Source organism: Pempheris klunzingeri, chromosome 10 (genome assembly GCF_042242105.1).
Source record: "Pempheris klunzingeri isolate RE-2024b chromosome 10, fPemKlu1.hap1, whole genome shotgun sequence".
Lineage (NCBI taxonomy): Eukaryota > Metazoa > Chordata > Actinopteri > Acropomatiformes > Pempheridae > Pempheris > Pempheris klunzingeri.
This window is the reverse complement of record NC_092021.1, coordinates 24,315,245-24,338,058: the sequence shown is the minus strand read 5'-3', so window position 1 is coordinate 24,338,058 and position 22,814 is coordinate 24,315,245. Positions and strand designations below refer to the sequence as shown.

The 22,814-nt window shown below is 42.3% G+C and overlaps 1 protein-coding gene across 1 annotated transcript in view; it reads left to right on the top strand.

The window, feature by feature from the left end:
* The window catches only part of sema5ba (sema domain, seven thrombospondin repeats (type 1 and type 1-like), transmembrane domain (TM) and short cytoplasmic domain, (semaphorin) 5Ba), a 147,702-nt gene that overhangs the window by 40,702 nt on the left and 84,186 nt on the right, over window positions 1-22,814 (top strand). The window contains exon 2 of the mRNA XM_070837589.1: window positions 20,377-20,607. Within this exon, the coding sequence (XP_070693690.1) occupies window positions 20,424-20,607 (184 nt within the window). The 5' untranslated portion in view covers window positions 20,377-20,423. The remainder of the gene's footprint in view (window positions 1-20,376; window positions 20,608-22,814) is intronic.

The following is a 22,814-nucleotide window of genomic DNA, read 5'->3' as shown; positions in this document are numbered from 1 at the left end:
AGATGGCATGAAAAGGAGATCTGGGAGAGACAGAAAACGTCAAAAACAGATTTTATCCACATAAAATAAGAATCAAATCAAAAGCCCTCCTCAGCGTGGTGCCAGGAGCTGTGAGAGGACACGAGGTTGGTAACAGTCTGATTGCACCCAGCTGCTGGTAGCACCCCTGCAGGACCTGGCAGCTTTCTATGCAGCCTCTCGTGGTGACCCGGTTCGACATGCACACGTCGACCGCTGATGCCCTTTTTTCTGACTAAAAGTGTGTTTAGGGTGGGCTAACTTGTGGGCTAAGTGTGGTAGTTCTGGTGTTTGGCTGCTGTGAGGGACGGATGAAGCCGGAGCTACATCAACATCTCTGAAGCTGCTCATTCTGCAGGCAGACGTGTCCAAATTTCTGATCAGCCATACAAGTGCAACATAGAAAAGCACCCAGGTGAAAAAGCACTAAAATCGCTTGTTCCAAGCCCCAAACCAAAAGCCACATTATTCAACAAAGCGATAACAGTTCATTGCAAGCTGAGTGCAAAAGACAGTATTTTGTGGAAAGGCAAGTCATTTTTTTTTATCTACTGTGTATTCCATACAGAGAAAACCAGCTTTCGTCTGGTTTTTAGGCTGCAGAGAGGCATGGAGGTGGTGTTAATTCTTAATATTCTTAATAAATTATTGATTTAGATAAAAAATATGACCAGCAGTGAATTCTTTTTTGGAGGCAAAGTGTGCTGAGTATGCTTGTTTCTGTTTTTTGTCTGTTTTTACTGAAGGATACTGGTATTTTCGTACCTTTTCTTACCTTTTACCTTTTCAGCTTTAAGTGATTTTCATGTGGAGTTAATGCCTTCATGCATCCACTAGTTGTATTTGTTCTGCTTTAGTTTACAGTGTATAAGCTCCTCTTGTGACAAGCCCAGCTCATGAAATTCTTCTGCTGATAGAAAATGAAAAGAAGTAAAATCTAAATGAGCTTCACAGCCTCATTCATAAATGAACAGCCGTACTCCCTTTAAGAAAGTTAAAATAATAATGATGATAACAAATAGTTAAATTTCACTGTCTGTGCTGCAAATGGTAGTTTTAGAAAAGGTTTCACCAGATTTAGGTTTTGACGTCGTACAGTGTCTGGGCCAGCGTTGTGGTGAAGCTGTGGGTGAATACGGCTTCCCGACAGTGTGACAGATGCTTATTATATCACAGATCAAACCAATTAACGCGACTGTGACAGTGTGGATTTTCGCGAGCCTGTGCTGCCGATGCCGCTGACCTGTTGCATCTGTTGCAGAGGCCGCTGAGAGTCTGAGGAGACTTGTTAAGAGGCAAAGAGCTGCTTCGCTCAGGCTGCTGCATCATCTGCAATTGATTTTCCTCTGGACAGCACAGGGACCTGTGCACACACCTCCTGTACTTCCTCACAGACATCCACACACTCGGTTGCTGGCGACGGCTCACTCAGTGTCACACACCATCTTTTTTTCGTCCCTTTATGAGAAGAGTGTGTGTGTGATTGGAAGTTTTTGAGAACAACTGTTTGCCAAATTGTTATATAACCGTCAACAACAAAATTAATGCTTCTACTAAAATTTCCTCATTTTGGAATCACAAAGGCGCTCTCGGCTGACTGTGTGCGCTTGTGTGTAGTTGGCAGGTGAGCTTTTATTAAAGTTTTGCAGCCAAGCCCCAAGTAGCACAATGGTAGAGAGTGATGAATGCCCACAGCTGAAATCCAATAAGATGGATTTGGTGGAAACAGCAGCTCTCGCTCACTCACTCACACACCATCCCTCTTCCTCTGCCTCCGTCTGTCTCCTACTTCCTCTTCCTCGCTCCATCACACACGCCCAGTCGCTCATCCGCCAGTGGGGTTCCAAATCAGTCCTTTGTTCGTGCTAGATCAATGCTCCACAATCAACAGGAGAGGCACATTGCTGGTCTTTAACGGAATGCCTCCTACCTGGGCTGCCCGTCTTGCCGAGCCTGAAATGGATTCACCGAAGCAGTCGGTGATCAACAGCGACAGACACATCAGCTGTCTGCTGTCGTCTCCATTGTGCGTGACCGTTCAGTGCCGAAAGACAGCAGCCTGCTGTACAAACCAATTTAGAGACTTTGAGAAACGGCGGCATGAATGCAGGAAGCCTGCACTTAATTACATTCACAGCAGATTTGTATTGAATTCCAGTGCTGCTTCCCGGCAGTGAGAGTGAACTGTGCTGACCTACTGTACATATAAACATGTCTCTTATTGTGTTTTAAAGTTTAACTGGAAGAATTATGAAAGCACGAATACATGAATGAAACCTTCGATGCTCTTTACAGGGTCTGACTTGACTTAGAACATGCACATAAAAGCTTCAGACACTTTCTACCTGTAACAGGTTTACATACAGTAAGAATACACAGAAGCAGTCCGCAAAAAAGTTAGATTTGTTAAGCAGGTGGGTGCTGCAGGGGACAAAGTGTGTGATACTCATTTATGTCTCCTTCCTGGACATGATGTATGTCTGCCCAGCAGGTAAAGCTCTAATATTATTATCTAACGTATTGTTGCTGTACCTTTTTTGCCCACAAACTATGTGTACTGTGGATCTATCATGATGTTATGCTTCCTCAAGTTTTATGGTGGATCGTTAGGTGTGACTCCAGAGATGAAAGGTGTTCTTTCTTTAACCTGGACTGAAGTACCTTTAAAGAACAGACGTTTTTTGCTCATTTTCAGGTTCATTCTTGTATTTGGGGGCCCTACTAGAATATGTTTACATGTTGTAATGTTCAGAAAACATCATTCTGATTCGGTGCATGCTGCTTATTCCATCTGAGCTTCTCCCTCCCAGTTTGCTCTGCCGCCCACCAACCTCTGCATCAGCTCTGCCGTCTCCGAAGGGGAGCCACATTAGCCGAGCAGCAGCTGACGCCAAGCTCATCAGACTAACCTGCCAAATAAACAGCAAAACAACAACCATTAATAGCCCCCATTAAAAAAGCAGTAGGCTGGAGGAGGTCACATGATCAACACACGTTTACTTTTCTACATTACTCTGTGTTTGAGGGTCTCTACACACCATGGACTCATACTTATATTGAAAAGACATTACAGAGTGCATTTTGCACTCTTTAATGCTAAATACAACCAATTTTTAAAGTTATTATTATTATTATTATTTTAAGAAGAGTTGCAGGTGAGAAAATGCTTGTGTTGCTCCTGGAAGATACAGTCAGCCTGTTTTTCCATTAAGGCGTAAGGAGTTTTTAGCTTGGTGCAATGCTTTCCCCTAATTCATCATGCAAAAAGTTAATACACTCCAAATAAAAGGTCTTGAAAACTAATAACTGTATTGATTTTTAAGCATTAGTGTTGGATATTAAATTCAGCGTCTCATCTATAATAATGTCCAAGTATTTATACTTATGAGCACAGTCAGCGGTTTTAGCATTTAAAAATACTGGGGGAAGTTTTTTGAAATCAATGGCCATTTCTTTTGTCTTCTCTCTTTTGTTATTAGGTTACGGAGGGTTTTTCCTTATGAAATCAGTACAGAAACTCATGTATTCAATTGGCACCAGTCAAAAAACGTCAAACAAGCTCTAGCTGGAAGAAGGTGGAATTTCATCACCATTGTAGCATAAAAATCTTTCAGTACATGAAATAAAGTCTGAACCAAAGAGAGAATGTGCTTCAGGTTTTGCTCTGAAATGCGAGAGATGTCAAATACGGGTACCCAGAGGTCGTCGTAGTGTTTCCTCCAGGTGAAGTGAGATCTTCTGCCACCTGTAAGATGTTGAATAATCACCTGAATTAACATTCCTATTGTAATAATTTTAAAGTTAGATGCTCTGTAAGAAGCAGAAGAAGATTTGAACAAAAACTTAAGGACAAGAAGCAAGCAGCTTAATTGGTTGAATGATGTCTCTTCCAGAGATCGTGATCAGGCCCAATGTCCGATCGAGGTTGTTTAACATTGAGAAAGTTATTCTGAAATGTTATAAAAACACGTGTCATTCTGCACGCTGTATTACAGCGCTCCCTGACAGGAAGACAGCTCGCTCAGAAACAGCATGCACAGAGCTGGACAAGCGGTCTGTGTTGTGTCTGGATGACCGAAGCCCTGAGCTCAGCGCCGCCGTCCCGGCCGTGTCACTCATAACATAGACACAGCGCAGACACAAAGAGCTCTTTAAACACTGTCCACAAGCTTGTCATCAGGCTGCCTGTGATTGATCACTTTGACGCAGTTCAGTGATGTGTCATTATTGGGAGAGGCCTTGAAAATGTGGCTGTTTTAGATGAACTGTCATTCCCAATAAAATATTACTGTGGACTACTGTACATCAGCTGAAGCTCCACTTTGATACTCAGAAAAGGACACAGAATTTGTGAGGTTGCGGCTTTGTAGGCTTTAAAGCTACTAAGGGTTTCATTTTTTCCACCTTTAATTTTGTATTCTTCCCGTTTGAATACTAATTCAAACATTTGCTTCATTCCTCCATCAAATTCTGACTCCTGCGAGAGAAGGCTGGCATTTGCTGTCATCGGTCATGCACTCAGATCATGCCGTCTTCCACGTTCCCATGTGTGCCAAAGTGTCAATTAGACCTGAAGTCTGCTGTGCTCTAGCGGGCTGACTCTGTCTAATGGGGCTCCATGCAAAGAGACTATCATGATAGAATTAATAATGAGACACCCTTGCAAAAAAAGGGCTGAGTTATCATCACCATCTCATCCACAGTGAATTCTTAACTCTCTCAGAAATAAAACATTAGAAACAAGTGGACAAAAGCCCGAGTTCATGGTATATTAAATTCCAATGAGCTCCAATCCTACCTGGCTTCCTGGTGATTAAAGTTGCTTGTGTGTGTTTCGGCAGGGAAGGGAGAGTGCAGGAGTTACAATTCAGATCTATCAGCGGAGAGAGGAAGGGAGCTGACAAGGAGCAGAAGGGTTTATTAGTGCTCTTCTTTCTGCTCGGTGCCACGGAAATAGAACAGAGAGAAAAGATGAGCGATACCGCTGTGGAGGAGAGATCTGTGCTCTCTCTCCAGCAACCCGATGATGTGATGCAAAAATAAAGGAATAAAATATGACATTTTCATAAAACAAATGAAAAAGCAAAGATAAATGAAAGCTTTTAACAAGCCGTAGCTGTTCTAAATACCTAATGTCACTTAGGAGTCCAGTCAATGATGTGTTTGTATATCCATTAGCGGCAACAGTGGTCGGAAAGAAATGGAGGAACTGGGCTATTGTCATAAACAGCAATTGCCACCGTGGCTGAATGGACCAAGAAAAGAGCATCACCCACCGAAAGACCATTAACAGAAAATAAGGAAGAAGAACATGCAGTCACAGTACTTTAACACCATAAAAAAGCCTGAAGTAAACACATCAAGCTGGGCCAATGAGAAAGACATTTTATTTCATATGCATGGTGGCCTTAAAGGCAGAATCTGCAACTTTTCATTTCAGAAGCACTTTTTGTTGCGTTGTTTGAAATTCTCATAACAGCCCGAGAAAAAATATCTGGTATCTTTGGCTGTCACAGGACTGTAATAGACTTGTCCAATCATTTCATTCAGATTGAATGAAGATTGAAAGAAATGACATGAAATGAAATGAAGCACACACCCTCTGAGCTGAGGAATGAGAGGCAGCCGCTGCCGACTGTGAGCTAACAGCACAAAGCCTGTGAGCCCAGTGGGCAGCTGCTCCGGGCTAAAGGTAGCGCTGCGTTTCTGACGCCTGTCTTGATTGTGTTTATATGATTGTGGCATTCAACACTGTTGTTTATTTGTTAGACTGAATAACTGAGAGAGGCTTCCAGTCAGGGGCTGAGTGCAGGACGAACCCGCCGGTGATTGCTGGTCTCCTTTTCTCTGGCGTGGACAGTGATGAGAGGGGGGGATATTTTTGGTTGGATACTTTCAAAATCTGGCTGCTCTTGCCAGTTCCTCCAACGCTGCAGACATTCCACTTTGTCATGTAAATGCTCTACCAGTTAGATTTTCTTTTTCCAAATGCATTAATAGCGACTGCTTGATTGCTTGACACACACTTTTAGCTCTGTTAGCTACATTTTTTTGTAGTTTATAACTCTGAACCCCTGGAAACTGGAAAAAAACCAAACCCTCACATGTATTTAAATGAAGCCAGTCTGGCACAGCAGGGGGAGCCATCGCAGGAGGGGCAGTCGTTTGGTAAAAAAGTTGAACCTGGCTCAACTTTTGCGGCGACACAACCCAAATTTACGTGACAAAGTGCTGCGTCAGCCAATCAAATACACACAAGCACACATTCCTGGTGGATTACTGTGTAACACAAACTACATATTTCTGCTGTTTACCTTGTAATTGTTGTGACGAAAGACTAAGAACACGATGGATATGTTCCTCCAGCAATGCTGCTGGTATGCACGCTCCCAGTTTTATTCTAATGGCAGTAGCTCAAAGATATTGTGATGTTTTCACAGCTAACATGAGGTGTTTAGAGATTTGGGCGACATTATAGATTTCCTGGGCAGTGGGCAGGCTGTGAATAAAGTTGTTGTGGTTCCTTAAGAGGACGGGTAGAATGAGTGATTACACCCTCAGGCTATGTGTGTTGTAAGTGTGTGCTGCTGTGGGTGTTTGGGTGCTCTCCTGCCCACCGTTCAGGGTCAGTGATCAGGGCAGTCTGTGGGATTGAATGCAGCCAGGTCTGCCCAAACAGCAGGCTCTGCAGCAGGCTGAGGGCTCTTTTCATTGCCCCCCTGTCCGTCCCTGAGCATGGCAGCTGCTGATGGGATCATGGCTGTGGATCACTACTGCTAATAACACTCCACACCCCTTCTCTCTCTAATTGGCAAGGGGTATTGCCTGTTTCACACTCACAAACACAGTACTTAAATACCATGTGAGCACAGGCGAGTGAATCCCAGCCAGCTGTGATGATTCGACAGGAAAGTTTTGCATCTTGATCCGTTTCCTCATCTTTTTAAAGATGTTGCTGTAGTGTGGCACTGCATTGTAATGCATCAAGCTATTTATAAAGCACATCTGTTGTCCCTTCTTCTGAAATGTGAGGATTTGCTGCTTGTTTCTGCTTTATAAAATTGCAAATGAGATATTTATGAGTTTTGAACTATTGGTCAAGACAACACAAACAAACAATTGATGTTTGTTCAAGCTGACGGTAAACAGAGACCAGAAATATGGAGCATCGATTGAATGAAAAGCTACAGCTGGAGATGCCTGGTTTGCATGTGACATACATAAAGAGAATCTTTACCAGCTCCGTAGCTTTTCAAAGCTTTTTCGCCTCTTTACGATGATGTTTTTGGGTTTTACATTTAGTTCTCAGCAGCTGTTTTCAGAAAACAAGTTCCTAAAAGCTCACTGTTCACTACCAACCCAGCACCAAACGGCACACAAACACAGTCGGACGCTAGCTGGTGCGGAATGAGACAGATATTTTTGCCAGGACTTGATGGAGACCAAACCAGAGCTAAAAGGACAGCAGATAACATTCAAGAGGAGTGCAGTTAAAAGTCCAAATGAAGGATAATGTTGCTTTGTGTTTATTTGCTATAAGACAGTAAGATATCAGGTCTTGGTATTGGTCAGTTTCTTCATATATTTATAGACAAAATGATCCTGTAATGTCTAAATAAATAATACATGATAACTAATACTCAACTTGAACAAGCTGAATCTGAATGAAGCCTGGACACTAATTGTTTTTTAAGCTTTCCAAATACTCAAGTAAATATCACAGCATACACTTTGGATATTAAGATAAAGCTGTAACAATTATTATTACAGCCATGCAAACAGTGTTAATACAAACACAAACACACATCAGCAGCTGCAGCCTGATATTCAGCTGCAGATCAGTTCTGTGAGCTCGTCTGTTTGTGTTCGTGCGACGTACTGTACACGCTACAGGCACACAATATGTATTTCTGCAGCTTTGCTCATCATATCAAGTGATATGTTTTGATCCGGGCTGTCTTTGAAGTCGGATGTAATAAATTTGCTCATCAATTACACTGTCTGCCTCGGCCTTCTGCGTGTGTTTTGTTTGGTGTCCGCTCTTGTTAATTAGAACGGAACGTGTCGTGTCGTCCTTGAGATAGCAGCTAATAAGTGTGAGCTGTCTGAATCGCTGCTTCATAACGCCTGCTTTGCTTTGCTCTGCTGGAAGAAAGGAGCAACGTGCAGAAATAATCCAGTTGTGTGCTGCAAATAAAGCTCCTGCCGTCTTGAGTGCACTCTGAGGGCACGAGCACTAAGAGCTCCTAGCTGTTACGATTGGATCAGTTTTTTAAAGAGTTTGTTCTGACCTCACTTTAACACGTTGTTGTGTTGATGTGTGGTCTGGTTTAGGATTCCTGGGATGGTTTGTGAAATTCCAACTCCTTGATGTTTAAAGTGAAAAGATAGTCTCAAAGCACTATCTCACATTATCAGCTGCTATCAGCCCAGCCGCCATTGGCCTGCTGTGTCTGTAACTCATCACAGAGATATGTTTAGAGCACCTGGCAGCCCAAACACCGCTCTCAGATCTGTGGGCATGCGTACTTCTAGAGTCGGGCCCAGAGATTACCAGGGTCCTTAAAAAGAGGGTCAGGATGTCTCAGACAAAATGAGATTCAGTGTGACTTCCAGTGATGCACTAATGCACAATTTCTGGGTCAATACAGTCTGTTTGTTATAGTTTATACCAATATAATATCAAATGCAGCACACACACTGTGAGGGGGGGTCAAAAAGTTTATTTTTCCACTGTCAGTCCAATTTTTGTAAACCAACCAACAAGAAATCCCAAATTTGTACTAACACTTAATTATTTTTTTCAGCCGACAGGCCGCTGTGCTCTTTGTTAGCATCATTCATTTACAGTCACAGAGTAACTTCACGCTGCAGCTGTTTACATCCACTAATTACATTACTGGCTGTAATTGTTATTGGCAACAGATACAACATGCATCCTTATTCACTGCACACATAAACATAAACAAGAAAATCAGAACTGGTGCAACAAATATGAAATCTGTCTCCGTGGTTTGTTGGGCTGCAACTAATGCATAATTTCTTTAACAATTAATAGTTTGGCTTCCTAAGTTGTCTGTAGTCTTTTAAAAGAACACCAAGCAATTCAGTTAATGTGTAATGAACAGACAGAGGACCCTGCTGAAGCACGACGTTCCCATTTGATGAATAACTCAAAATGATGAATCACTGGTTGATTTCTTTTGTTTGAACCCTAACATATTGCTCAGCTTTTCAGTCTGACCTAAACATTTCCAATCAGCTCTTATTTTTTTTCTGCAAGGAACAGAGGAACCTGAATAAAAGCTCACTTTGCCCCCCTAAATCCGCCTTTTCTTTGTAACCTTTGGCTCTCCAATTAACAACCTCCACTCAGAGCACTGGACGCCGCTCTTTTGTGGCTGTGTCACGCCAGAAATGTGTTGGACAGACCTTTTGTTTGAGCGGTTACTCATGTCTCTGCCTTTTTGTTCCCTAATAGCCCATCATCTGGGCACTGCCCCTCTGACCTCGTGCCTTTGACACATTGCGCCGCTAAAGCACGAGGAAAAGGCCACAGTGCTGAAGACCGGGAATGTACAATGAATTATATGTTCTGAATACTAAATGCATCGCATTAATAATAAGTTGTGTTGAGATTAGCTGACAAATCTGAAAATATTGGTTTGATAGATATCTTTTTTAACCCTTTAACCCCACAGCCTCTAAAAGTGAAGCACTGCTTGCAGACGTTGCAGACTGTGTTATGAGCAGTTCCACTAAATTTTGCCTTCTCATGTTGCGTCATTTGAATATTTTTTAGACGCCAGAGGAGGTAAAACCATCCAAAGAAATAAAAAAAAAAAGAAATGTTTTGTCTTCTTCAGGCTTGGGAACAAAGAGGCAGATTAAACACATTACCTCGGGCTGTTTGAAACTGCAATGGGCATTTTTCACTTTTTTCTTAAATGTTAGATCAAACAATGAATTGATTATTTAAAATGAACTAAGAGTTAAGGAAGAAGTACCCATTCCTGCTCTATATGCTTTAAAGGGACTCAGACACCAGACAGGTAAAGTATGAAGGTTGGTTTTACTCGTGGTCAAAGTCAATACCAGTCAGGCTAACTTATCCAGTGAGGGACCAGGCAGAGCGGCAGAAAGCAGGCAGGAGTTCATGCAGGCAAGATATACTGCAGGGCTAATGAGGTATGAGCAGGTGGGGGTGTCAGGTGATGGGAAATGGCAGGAACACAGGGGTCACTGACGGGCAGGATGGACTGGCGGGATCCGAGATGAAGGGAAGAGAGCAGATAGAAGACGTCTCCAGACATTATCAACGGTAATTAGACTTAGTAGTAAATAGCTTTTCTGAATCCCTCCCTCACAGCGGTGCCGTGCAGCAGTGTTCGATGCTTCACTGTTGGCATTTACATGGTGTTTGGAAACTACTACTGAGATTGGTTCGCCCGTGAGGCCCACAGCAGCCCATTCTCTGTAATGCGCTTGACCTCAGCCCGTATAGTAACTCTCTAATGTGAAACTGGTGGCCAAGATTGAACAGTCTCTTACTTGGCGAGCTTCTCTGAACTAGTCAGGGGAGTTCAAATCAATACAAGCCTGGGGGCTCCCAGTTCACACAATGAAACAGTATCAGGTAGACACAGAGAGAAATGCAGTCAATAATATCAAATTATGGTTTCTGTGTGTGTGTGAATGAAGGAGTGAGACTGTGGCTGACAGTGCCAAGTGAAATCATAATAGAGTTTCTGAGGGCCAGACAGAGTGTGTTATTACAGACTGGGGATGTGGAAAGCTGTAAAATGGCTGGCTGTTACAGGTGTGTGTTTGAAGTGGGAGGCTGTGTTTAGTTTGGTGTGTGTGTGTAGAGACACTGATACATGGTTTAAGGCTGTAAATCCAACCATATGATAATGATACTGCAATATGTTTTGCCATATACTGATGACTAAGAGCCGCCTCTTTGGGTGAAACACATTGATCTTCAATCAAACTCTTCCCCAATCACTCCTGGTCGAATCATTTTCTTCTCCTGATTGTTAGTGTGGCAGCAGGCGGCATATGATTGGGATCCACTTGTACAAGGGGGCCGACATTTGTCTGGCCGTCTCCTCAGTGTTGCTCTGAGGTTTTACAGAAAGCCGGCAGTTTAAATCTTAAAAACAAAAGAGTCTTTTTGAGACTGAAAATTGCTGCTGCCTTTTTCTGGAAATAGTGAAAAGTTGTTCATCTTGCTCATCTTGTTCTTGACTTAAAAAAAGATTACTTGAGATATTGATATGTATTGATATATGAATTTACTTGAATTCAAAAGTAAATCCACATTTGTGCTCAACAAGAGCAAAAGAACAAAAGGAAATATCACCTTCTTTTATTAGGAAAATCATCGTCAAGCTGATCTAACAAGTTCTCAATTAAACATCTGATTGATTTGACTCATGATTAATATCAGTATTTCGAGGACACGGCTACACTGAGACAGCCCTGTTAGTCTGCGGCTGCTCCTCTCTAACTGAACCTGTGACTGCACTTCCAACCGCAAGAGTAACTTAATGCTTATTAGCCTAATTTGAGAGAATTAAGTACATAATTTGAGGACATGATTTGGTGAGTCAAGGGCACAAGTTATTAATTTGATGGAACAAATTACCAATTAGTACACACAGATTATTAATTTGAGGATGTAAATTACTAATTTGTGTGGGCAAAAGATAAAAAAAAAAAAATCCTGCCTTGCTTTGTAAATATAAAAACATGTTTTTGACAAAACAATGTCAACTCAAGGTCTACTTACTGTCAGTCTCATCTTACGTATTTATCAGCAGATGAAGTTTTCTCAGCTGACATGGATCGATAGGTGTAAGACTGGCTGTATCCGTAATTACGGCTTATTTGCTATGAAAGGCACTGTATCTACTTTCTGCCATTAGTTGTGAGTGTAAAATATATAAATAAATAGCATTTTATAGAAGATCTGCAGAAGTCTGCACATAATATATTGTAAAAATGATTTAAAAAGAAAAAGAAAAGACAAATAAGAGAAGATATAGAAACAATCAGGTGTCATACGTCCCACAGATTGCACACAGATACACACATATCCTGTGTCTTTTTTTTTTTTTTTATTATCTCTGTCCCTGCTTTCTCCCCTCTCATCACATCTCAGCTGACAGTCCCACAGCTCTATGAGCAGATCAGATGCCACTTTCCCTCAGGCACCATAATGCCTTGATTCCAGCACAGCCTCTGATTTGATATCGGACATAATCCAGACAGCGCCTGCCAACCTCACCACCTCATCAGGCCTGTCACTCAATGTTGTCCCCACACACACACACACACACACACACACACACACACACATGCACTCAGTGTTTTCTCCAGTCCGAGGTCAACCATGCCTCACTCCTATAGAAGATCCTTTCTCTGGCGGTGCTCGCCTTCTCGAGCATGAGTGAAGTGGCTCAATAACAAGAGATGCTTGCCGTGAACCCTCCGTCACCCTTTTATTCTAAGAAGAGAAAGAAAAAAGATCCTCTCTCTCTATATGTAACCATCTTCATCGCACATTCCTGGATTCTTCCCCCGAGTGTGTTGTCTGCATGTTCAGCCCCATTCCCTTGAGACTCTCATGAGGCCCCCGTCACCGCATGCCCACCCCCCATCGTAGTGCAAGCATTAAAGAGATTGGTGGGGTTCAGCTATTTAGCTGAATTAGACACGGTCAATGTAGCCTTGGCCGGACTAAACCCCCTGAGGGAAGAATGGGAGAGGTTGAATAGGATGGGAATATGGTGGCAATATGCATCCGTGGAGCGGTTGTCGGCGTTTATCACAGCGTTGTATGGTTGGTTTGATTTGTTAGTTTAATTAAACACATGAACACATGAGACCCCTGTAAACAAACATGCCGGTCTGAACTTGTCCTTCAGCTCAGCAGAGATGACAGTGAGATAAGATGACAAGTGTGAAATGAGCTGTGCTTCCTTTAGTTCTGCTTAAAAACCTGCTTGATTTACACTCAGGCATCGATCTTGTGTGTAGTTCCTTGAGGAAACAGGTGCTATTTCCTTCTGTAGTAATTCATTTTTGTGCATGCGAGGGAATTCCTGTGAGCGTTCGGATGAGGACGTATTGGTATTCCGGTGCCGTACGCGCTAATGATGAGCATTGGGAGGATCGCAGCAGGCTCCGTAAGAACAACATATTTTTTATGCACTTAAAGCTCTGGAGGAGCTTAACTTGAAACCCTTCTAAAAGATGCTTAACAATGATGTCTAATCACTTCTAACGAATCAAAGAAAAGGGGAAAAGATTCCTCCTCTGGGAGCTTTTCTGCAGAAATTACCAATTATATTTCTTATCTGCTATTTGTGATGACAGATTATCCTAAAAACAACACACAACACAATTTAAAAACATTTTTTTTTTTTTTACCCACTGGTCACACAGACTTCCTTCCTTGTCCGACTCCAAACAGCTGTTTTATACAGGCAGCAACTACTTCCCAATGGGCCACAAGCAATTTAATCAGTGTCTTAATAGATTCTGATGAGATTGAGCTCAGGGAGTTAGCATTGAGTTGTAATTAGAGGCACTCCCCTTGCAGGCTACGTTGAAATGTAGAACAAACGGCCAGCGGTGGAGTGGACTCGAAACTCTCGGTCCATAACTGTCTCTGGAGTGATGGGGGAAAGAAATGGGGGAGCAGAGTGCAAAACAAATAAGGAGAGATAACAGGTGGAGGGGATTAAAAATGAGATAGGGGATCGGGACCGACACACCTGCTGAGAGGCCCTGCTGCCCAGATGAAGGTGATGCTCTGACAATCGCTGGGGTACATTTTGAAAAACAGTAGTTATGGCCTCCTGCTCGGCGTCTTTCCCTCCGTCTTTTCTTTAGCTGAAGGCGAACAGTAACATTTGGAGCCAGAGCTGTCAGGCCGAACCATCTTCTGACACCAGTTTCCACTAAGTGAAGATGGAGCCCTGAAAAACTCATTTAGCTTCCAAGTTATGACTCCGTATAGCAGTTCAACAGCTTTCTTTGCCACCTTCGAAGTGACAGCGGAGCAGCTTAACTCACTTGAGGTAAATACATGTATCATATACAGTAAATGCATATACTGAAATCCCCCCTCAGTTTAACAAATATTACTCACATTCACCCACTTCAAGCTTTTCATTGTCCTACTAAGCACTTCACTTCCTCATACCATTCTGCATCAGCAGGCAGTCCGCCATCCAGCCTCCCCCAAGAGACTGTTGAGGTCTGTGCCGAAATACACTCAACCTGGTTCCCGCTGCTTAACCACCAACTTGCTACCCTGTTGCCATAGATACACACTGGCATTGGCAGGGACTTATGAGAGCCTGTACTCAGGAAAGGTTGAGATGTACTGGCTAGATGAAGAGTGGAAATGATTTTTTTTTTTAAACGGAGAGCTTTCCTTGTTTATGTAGGTTGAGCTTTCCAAAATTAGGCACTGTTATCTTTTTTATTAGGAGCCACAGGGAGAGAAAAACGGAGTTGTTGTGCTGCTTTGGGTTGTTTACAAATGCTGCACCAGGCTGAAGCATCGTGTTGAGACGTTGCAGTACACCTTCACAGGGAACACAGTGCCTCTGGCTTTTATACATATAGGTCAAAGTATGTGTCTGCTGTAAATTGTGAGAATACACAGCCGGAGGTGAGAGAGTACATCTAATCAAATATTGTAATTCAGTTCAGTTTTGAGGTAGTGATACTCAAGTGAATACACAATTTTGATTCTATTTCCAGAACTGCACTTCTTCCCCAGCATGTGAGAGGAAATAATCCTGCGTTTTGTCGCACAAAACTTATCTGACAGCCTTTGTTACCAGTTTCATTGCAGATTCAGATTGAAAAGCCAACTTTAGGAAAGCTCATACATTTTTGCAAGTGTGAAAAAAAGAGTTGCAACAGGTTGGATAATTTTCTCAAACCGTGGAGAAGCATGTAATTCTTCAAATGAATTGACCACATTTGCGACAGAGTGAGGTTTCAAGCATGCTAACAGTAATAAAGTAATAAAAACAACCTGTTAAGACACTTAATGTTCTTGAAGTCACCTTTAAATCAGACCAAAACTAATGTCAACATGTTTTTTAATGGATTTTTAATAGTTTTGTACTTTAAGAAGGGAAAAAGCTCTTTGGGGAAATATCAGAAATGCTCCTTTTTGTCTCTGCAGCTGGAGGGGCGTGTCGGTGTCTGAGTGACAGCAGCTGGCTGGTGAGCTCCAGAATAAAACAAAGTAAAGCCGAGGGGTAGACAGAGTTTTGTAAGCTGCAGCATCTAAACGGAGCAAAGCAACATTTGCATGTATGTTAACCGTTAGCTGTTTAATGTGCTAATCAGCTATCTAACCTGCAAACTGACATTAGCTGTGCAGGTTTCCCCTCATGTGCTGATATGGTTTATAATGAAACAAGTTCTCCATCTATGAAGACGAGAGTGGATTAATTCTGTCCTTATACATAAGTGCAAAACTTTTGGGTGCCATCATCAAACCAAAACATACCACATAAATCTCTTTTGGTAAAAAATGTGTTTAACAGATCTGATCTGATCTGGTATATACATACACACACATATATATATATATATATATACATATATATATATATATATATATATGTGTGTGTGTGTGTGTATACCAGATAAAAAAGTGCAGTTTCATTTCATGCACCTCATTTAAACAAAGAAAGCTGAGAAATCTCAGATTAAGGTGTTTGAAGCTACATTGCCTTTTCTTTCTGTTTTGGAGACAGAACTCAAAAGCTCTGAAAACCTTGAAATAAGGCATAAATTCTGCTTCTTTACACATGAGGGACAGGAGCTCTAGCAGGAGGCTGTAACACACACACAATGCCCCCAAGGCCCCCTAATGTTTGGTGGAGTTACCAATGCAAAGGCTGGAATTTTGTTACAGTGAATACTTTCATTACTGGAGTATATTCTGCAGCTAATACTGCAGGCTGCAGGACTGTTACGTGGAGCGTTTCTGCATTGTGGTGCTTTTTAAGCACTGAAAAAAGTTCAAACTTCTCTGCAAATGCTGTTTTATTTATACAGCATGTAAATCGGTGTCCTCACTGATCAGTTAGTTTTTGAGTTATTCACAGAGAGACGTGCCTGGACATCTATCAGTCCAATCCACACAGGTACATTGTGAGTCCTCAGCATATAACGTACCTCTAATCGACTCATTGTGTCCGACAGGATGTCCGAATGACTCAAACAGCGGCCCAGTGAGTCTTAAAAGTGTGTGTATGTGTGCGTGTCAGTGTTTGTCAGTGTTTATGGAGACATCTCACCCAGTACTATGGATTCTCCGGGCTCCTTGCTGACAGACTGTTGCTAATCCAGAACACAGCAGGATGGGAAATTGGATGGACTCTATCAGGCCTCTTTGGAGTGGCCTTGAAGAGCCATGCATGGCTCTAAACACACACACACACACACACACACACACACTCAGGGGTGTTCGCACATACACACAGCATGTGTCGCTCCTGCCCACTCGCTGTGACCCAATATGGAGTGCGACCAGCTGTCCATGGCTGGATTTTGCCAGTTTTCAGAGCTGACGCTGCGTGTGTGCATCTGGGTTTGCATGAGTGTACGTCATCCTCCTGCTGGTTTCCTCTGCGAGTGTGTCCATGTCAAGATAACTCATCCACCAAAGTCTGAACTTACAGTATAGCAGGGTCCTGGTCATCTGTCATGATCTCCTGCCTGCTCTCAGACCAGCTTTTAGACTAATGAGAGGATTCGTGGAGTCAGCCTTTGACTTTCAGGACTCAGTGATTTAATGTGAATTAAGCACCTGCCAAGTCCACTGTGGATGATAGAAATAAAGAAATGGGGGTGTCTTAGTGGGGAAAAACTCAAACCCTGTAAGCATAATGTCCCCGGTTTGATTTCACCCAGGAAACTTGAATCGTGTGTCATCCAGCCCCGTCTCTCTCTCTCTCTCTCTCTCTCCCCATATTTCATGTCACACGCTACTGTCAGGTATCTAATAAAAGTGAAAATGTCAGAAAAAAGAATGAATGTAGTCTGGGGAAAGGACGATTTCTCCACCAGTTCTACTGAGATAGCTCTCTTTAATGTCTCAGGTTGTATTACAGAATACAACTTTGTCTAATCAACGTGAGAACGTGCCTTATTTTTTAAATGAATGAATACACTGATAACACTGACTACTTATATAGAAGATATTTAGATAAGAATTTAGAGCAGCGGCCTGCAGTCCAATTACCGCCCTTACAACCATTTTGTGCGGCTCTGAACGTGCCGCGAAACTCGTGCATTATATTTTAATCATACGCCATCAAACAGCCTGCAGTATAATACACTTTCCTGCCACTGCATCAAACAGTGTCTTCCTAATAAACTAAATAAATCTGTCAGGCATGGTTAATAACTAATAAGTGTCAGGCATGGCAACTTGAGTGTCAATGATAATAATAATATTAGTAATATAATTGGGAAGCTTTCTGGCATATCAATGTTTGATAAATGTGTGTTTTTCCTATGTGCCCCTTATTCATATGCTGGCTCCCTAAATTGGCAATCAGTCATCAAAAGTTTGACAACTCCTGGTTCAGAAAGATAGCAGGGTGCCAGTCTGTGCAAAGCCTCAAAAGTGAGGAGTAAAGCCTCTAAAATGAATTATGAAACAAACCCATCTGAAGATGCTAAAATTGGGAACATATGGTCCTACTTTTTAGTTCTAATTAAAAGCATCGCAGCAACATTGTGAACAAAAGAAGTTGCTCTGCTTGGCTTTGATTGAATATGTGACTGAAGAGCTTTTTTGCAAGTCAATCAAAATTAAGATAAGGCTTTCAGAATAACTTGTTAATTAATTGGGACACCACATGTAATCAAGCGAGGAGACAAACCCATTTAAACCATTTCCTATCATTCAAATATGAAGAGAGTCAGTCTGATGCTTCCACCCACTGTCTCAACATGCTGATCTACACTCAGCTCACTGTCATCGGCAGTCAAGTGTAGAAGTCCAATCCTCCACCTCCACTGACCCTCTTCAAGCTCAATTTTGAACTTTCAAACATACAAAATATGCAGACAGAGGAAACAAGCTTGACCTTTGAGCGTCATGTGATCTCAGAGATGTCACACTGTAATGTGATCTTGCCAAGGTTTTGGTAACAGGTAACAGAACCCAAATGCAGACAAGCAGCAAATGGCAGTGAGGGTTAAAAGGTAGTTTACTTGGCTGTTGGGTTGGATTAAGGTCTGCAAATGGGACAAGAGATCAGCCATCAGCTCAGGTGTAAGTATAGCAGCAACGAGCGAGAGACCTTCCAACTCAAACATCGCAGGGTTTCCATCTCTTCCTGCTCCACCCAAACCTGCTCTGTCTGGTGTGTTGAGCCAGTTAGAAGCTGGAAGACACCAGCTCTTGATCAACCTGAAGCACATGCAGTCATTTAACTAATCAAACATGTGTAAAAGAAATGAGAATATGCAGTGCTGGAGGAAAACAGGACACACATCAAAACGAGGAAGGGGTAGAGTCGGGCACGTGAGGGAGCGACCATGCAGACATCATAATAACATCATCCATTTTTGAGTGTCTCTGCTTGATGGCACACTCCAACGTGCTCAGTAATCAACAAACAACTCTTTGAAAATCAGACGTCTGCCTGCAGGAGAGGCATAAAGCTGCTGGCTCAAGTGGGCTGCGTGTGCCCTGTAGAGGAGATTTAAGCTTTTCCTTTCTATTTTCATGCCATTGTACTCTGGATGGCAAAGTAAAAGAAGAGGGGAAAAAGTTTAAAAAACCGTGCATGGTGAAATATTTTCAAATCTATCTGTGTCTAGCTGCCGTAGCAGAGCTTTCTCTAACACATGATGCATTTAAGATGGGGCTGTATTTGGGAGATCAATAGCAGGGTTACCAAAGGTCAAACACAAGCTTAACTTAAAAACATTCAAGCACCCTGCGTGTGATGGAGAGCGAGCCAGAGAACTAAAACCAAAGGATGTTTCACTAAAGCTGGATGCAGACCTTTACCTTTAACACCTGCTACTTTCAGTCTGAATGTGAGAGAACGGTGAACCCTAAAACCTGAGACTCATCCAGTCTGGCTGAGTCAAGTCTGCTGCAGAGCACATTGAATACTTCCGCCTGTTTCATCAACAGTATGTTCTTTGGCAGTAGCCAGGGGCCTGTTGACTCCACTGTTTGTAATGACAAACATGGGCACTCTGTGCATTTGCCTAATTAGTTACTAGCTGTAGTGAGAGGGATAATTGATTGCAGGGCAATATGGTTGATTTGCAACTCAACCAAGCTAATAATTTGTTATTGATTGAAGCATTAGCGAAGAAAACACTTCAGAGAGATGTAACCCAGCCAAAGTGCTGCAGAAAGTTGATGCTTTCAGTTTTTAATCTACTTAAATGATATTACACCTCGGTAAGCTAACATCGTAAGGAGCGCAGGGCGGGAGATGATGAACTGCCGGTTTCAGCTGAGCTCTGTACTCTCATATGTTAGGACTGAAGGAGATTACATTTACCCAAGAAGCATCAAAGTGTCCGTTTGTGTGTTTTGTGGAGGAACATTTTTGTGTCTGTCTTTGCAGGATCTGCTCAAACAGCGCCTGAATGTGGAGGTCGGGGAATGACCAGATATTATTCATATGTTGATGTGCATCACACATGTGCAGCAGGAATCAAAGCGAATAGTTGAGCAAACATTATTGCAGCACATCTCCAAGAGGCACAAATTCAAAGTGATTCCATTTCTGCTTCATTGACTTGTGAAAACTTCTGCCCCATTGAACAGTCCACTTCTGCGTTCAATTTTCTCATTTTAATCAGCCATTAAATTAACTCTCAGAGTTTAATTGCACATTTCAAATAATTATCTCATGGTCAGAGGTTAGGTATTTCTTTGAGATGGCTCACTGCTGAAGCGTAAGAGTTTTCTGGGCAGTTTTTCCACTCGATGTCCTTCACACCCTCCATCCAACTAGTTTTTAGTTTACTCAGCTTTATATCTCGTCTTTCCAGCCACCCTCTTGTTACCTAACATCCTTGCTTTCATCCCACGTTTTTGTCCTTTTACCAATTTTTTTTCTTTCTTTATTTTCTTTATTTTTTTTTTTACCTTTGCATTATTTTTTCGTTCTCTTTCTGTTCCTCCATGCTGGATTCGCAGCCGGAAGCCCTCAGGAATTGAAAGTTGGAGAGAAGAAATTATTTTGAAGTGACTCAGAGAGAGCTGCTTGTCTTTGAAGCCAGGTGTAAAAAATGTTGCATTGAGGTGCTGAATATGTCTCCTCTCTCCTCCAGCTGTATCCCAGAGGCCCACCTTGGCAGTTAGAGGAGAGGTCATCACCATGACAGCGTCCTCGCAGGACTCCGACCGCTCGTCTATGGCCGGCCTCTTCCTCCTCCTCCTCCTCCTCCCAGCCGTCTTCACACAGAGCCCTGCTGTCCTGACAACCCCAACCCCGTCATTGTTTGACCCTCTGACCCAACCAGAGTGCACGAAGAAGGAACATCCAAAGGTTTCCATCCAAGGTCAGACATCATCTATAACCTCTTGTTTTATATAAACATCTTATCACACTCTGCTCACCACGTTCACATGGACACAAGAAAACTTTTCACTGAAACGCAGGTCGTGTTACTGTAAAACCTGCAATCACATGCAGCTCGCCAGTAATCAGATTTCTCTCTTGTCTCCTATACTGTTGAACAGTTGGTGGTTTATTTTAAGACCCTTTTTTACAAGAGCATTTGGACTGAGAGCAAAACGAGAGGACACAGTTCTTCATTACAGATCAGATGTGTCTGAATTTAGTCAACTGTTCAGCTGTTAAAACCCTCTTTGTTAGACTGCAAGAAGGTGTCGTTCTTTATTTTCTGGTCTTTTTATTCTTTTCGTTTTAGTCGGACTGTGGTTTTTAATTTTTAAAGGATAATCGTGTGGGTCTTATTTTGTGTAGACTCGCCCCCTTACTGAAAAGAAGTGAGACGGGATAAAAAAAAAACATGACCAGACAGGTTGTAAACAACCTGAGCCAAAAATCTTTGTAAGAGAAGACAAAGACAAACTGTGAAATAAATATCCAAGCTTCCTGTTATAAACACCATTCACTGCTTCAACTTATTCCTGCCATGCTTACTGAAGCTGTGCATGCACAGTTCTCCCATAATGAGGGACTGTTACCAACATTTCAGGTGGTTCAGTGGTTTATACTTTGATAAACTACTGTGTGTTTATCATAACAGATAGGAATGAGAACCAATTTGTAATAAAACCAGAATTATTCTTTAAAACTGAGTTCAAGGGAAATGTTTTTGATTTTAATATCTGAAACCTTACAACAGTCCAAGAAATAAATCAATAGTAAATGTCAGATTCAGCAGTCACAGTCTTTCTAGAACTAATGAGACGATGCTCAATAATAAGAGGAAGAAATTCTCCTTTCACTGGATCTTCAGTGGAAAATAGTATAATGAAGCCAGAGGGGGCTGAACTTTTTCTCTGGTCATGCAGACACCTAAACAGCGTTTTCAGAGGGCTGCTGCAGGGTTCTGTGGGAGTTATAACTAATCAGTAGGTGGAGGCAGAAGTTATGAAGTTACTTTCAAAATAAGCCAGAGAACTCCTTCTGCGTAACATATAACCGTAGGAATAAGTGAGAATGGGATCTACCTCGAACCTTAATTGCTGTTGTGGTTTTAAAATCTCTCTCATCAGCTCTTAACGTAGACAATGAAATGGTTCGTGCCTGCTTTATGTGTTTTGAATGAGGCTTAATGTCATGTATCCTTAGGGTGACAGCGCTGCACCCTCCACAGACTTTATAACCACGTGCACGTGTCGCTGTGTGACATGTAAACATGTTTTCTAGAACATGCGTGGAAGCTCATACATGCTCCTCTTGACAGCACAACCAAATAAAGGGTTTTCATAAACATAGCTGCAATAAAAACCTCATGTGCAGCGATAAAAGAACAACAGGAAGCAAGAGGGGACAAGATAGAAATGATTGTGTAGAATAATGGCGCTCACTTTATCTAGCCCGTTCATCTGTACAGTAGGCCAAGAAACAAGGTCTTCCTCACAGCGTGAAATGGAACATAACAGTTTGGGGCACAGAATCACAGAGAGATATGGCTGAATGAAAGGTAAACACGCACAAAATTGCTGTGTTTATTTTTGAATAGGGCTGTTTGTGCTCCCTCTGCCAAGAGTGGTGACTAAGATTGGAGGAGCAAAAACTCGCTGGTGGGGATCGAGGACAGAAACACAAAAACTGAAGAGGTGGCCAGAAGAAACAGAAGATTAGAAACATACTCTGCCCCCCCTTCAAACCAGACATTTCCTCAAGGTTTTTTGGTGTTTCTTATTTAGGTGTCCAGTATTGTTTCCCTTCAAACTCCTCTGTGCTCCGGGGCAGCTCACCCATGTTGGGAGTCTAAACTCTGGCTAATGGAACTGAAAATGGACATAGAGAGCTTTGTTCCATTGGCTCCGTTCTTGCTGGACTTTTCGTGTGATGGTAGTTTTAAAGTTTGAAAACTGGAGTCTCCTCTAGTGCATTTTCAATTCATAAAAACTGGTGAAATGGCATTTTTCATTCCCCACAAAGCTGAACTGAGGTCACCTATATGCTGAATCTCTGGTTCTGTCCCGCTCCACCCAGCAGGCCCCCAGATGTCCAGATTAGCCCGAGCTCAACCAGTGCTTCACTTCAAAGGCGTGTCTTTTCAAAATG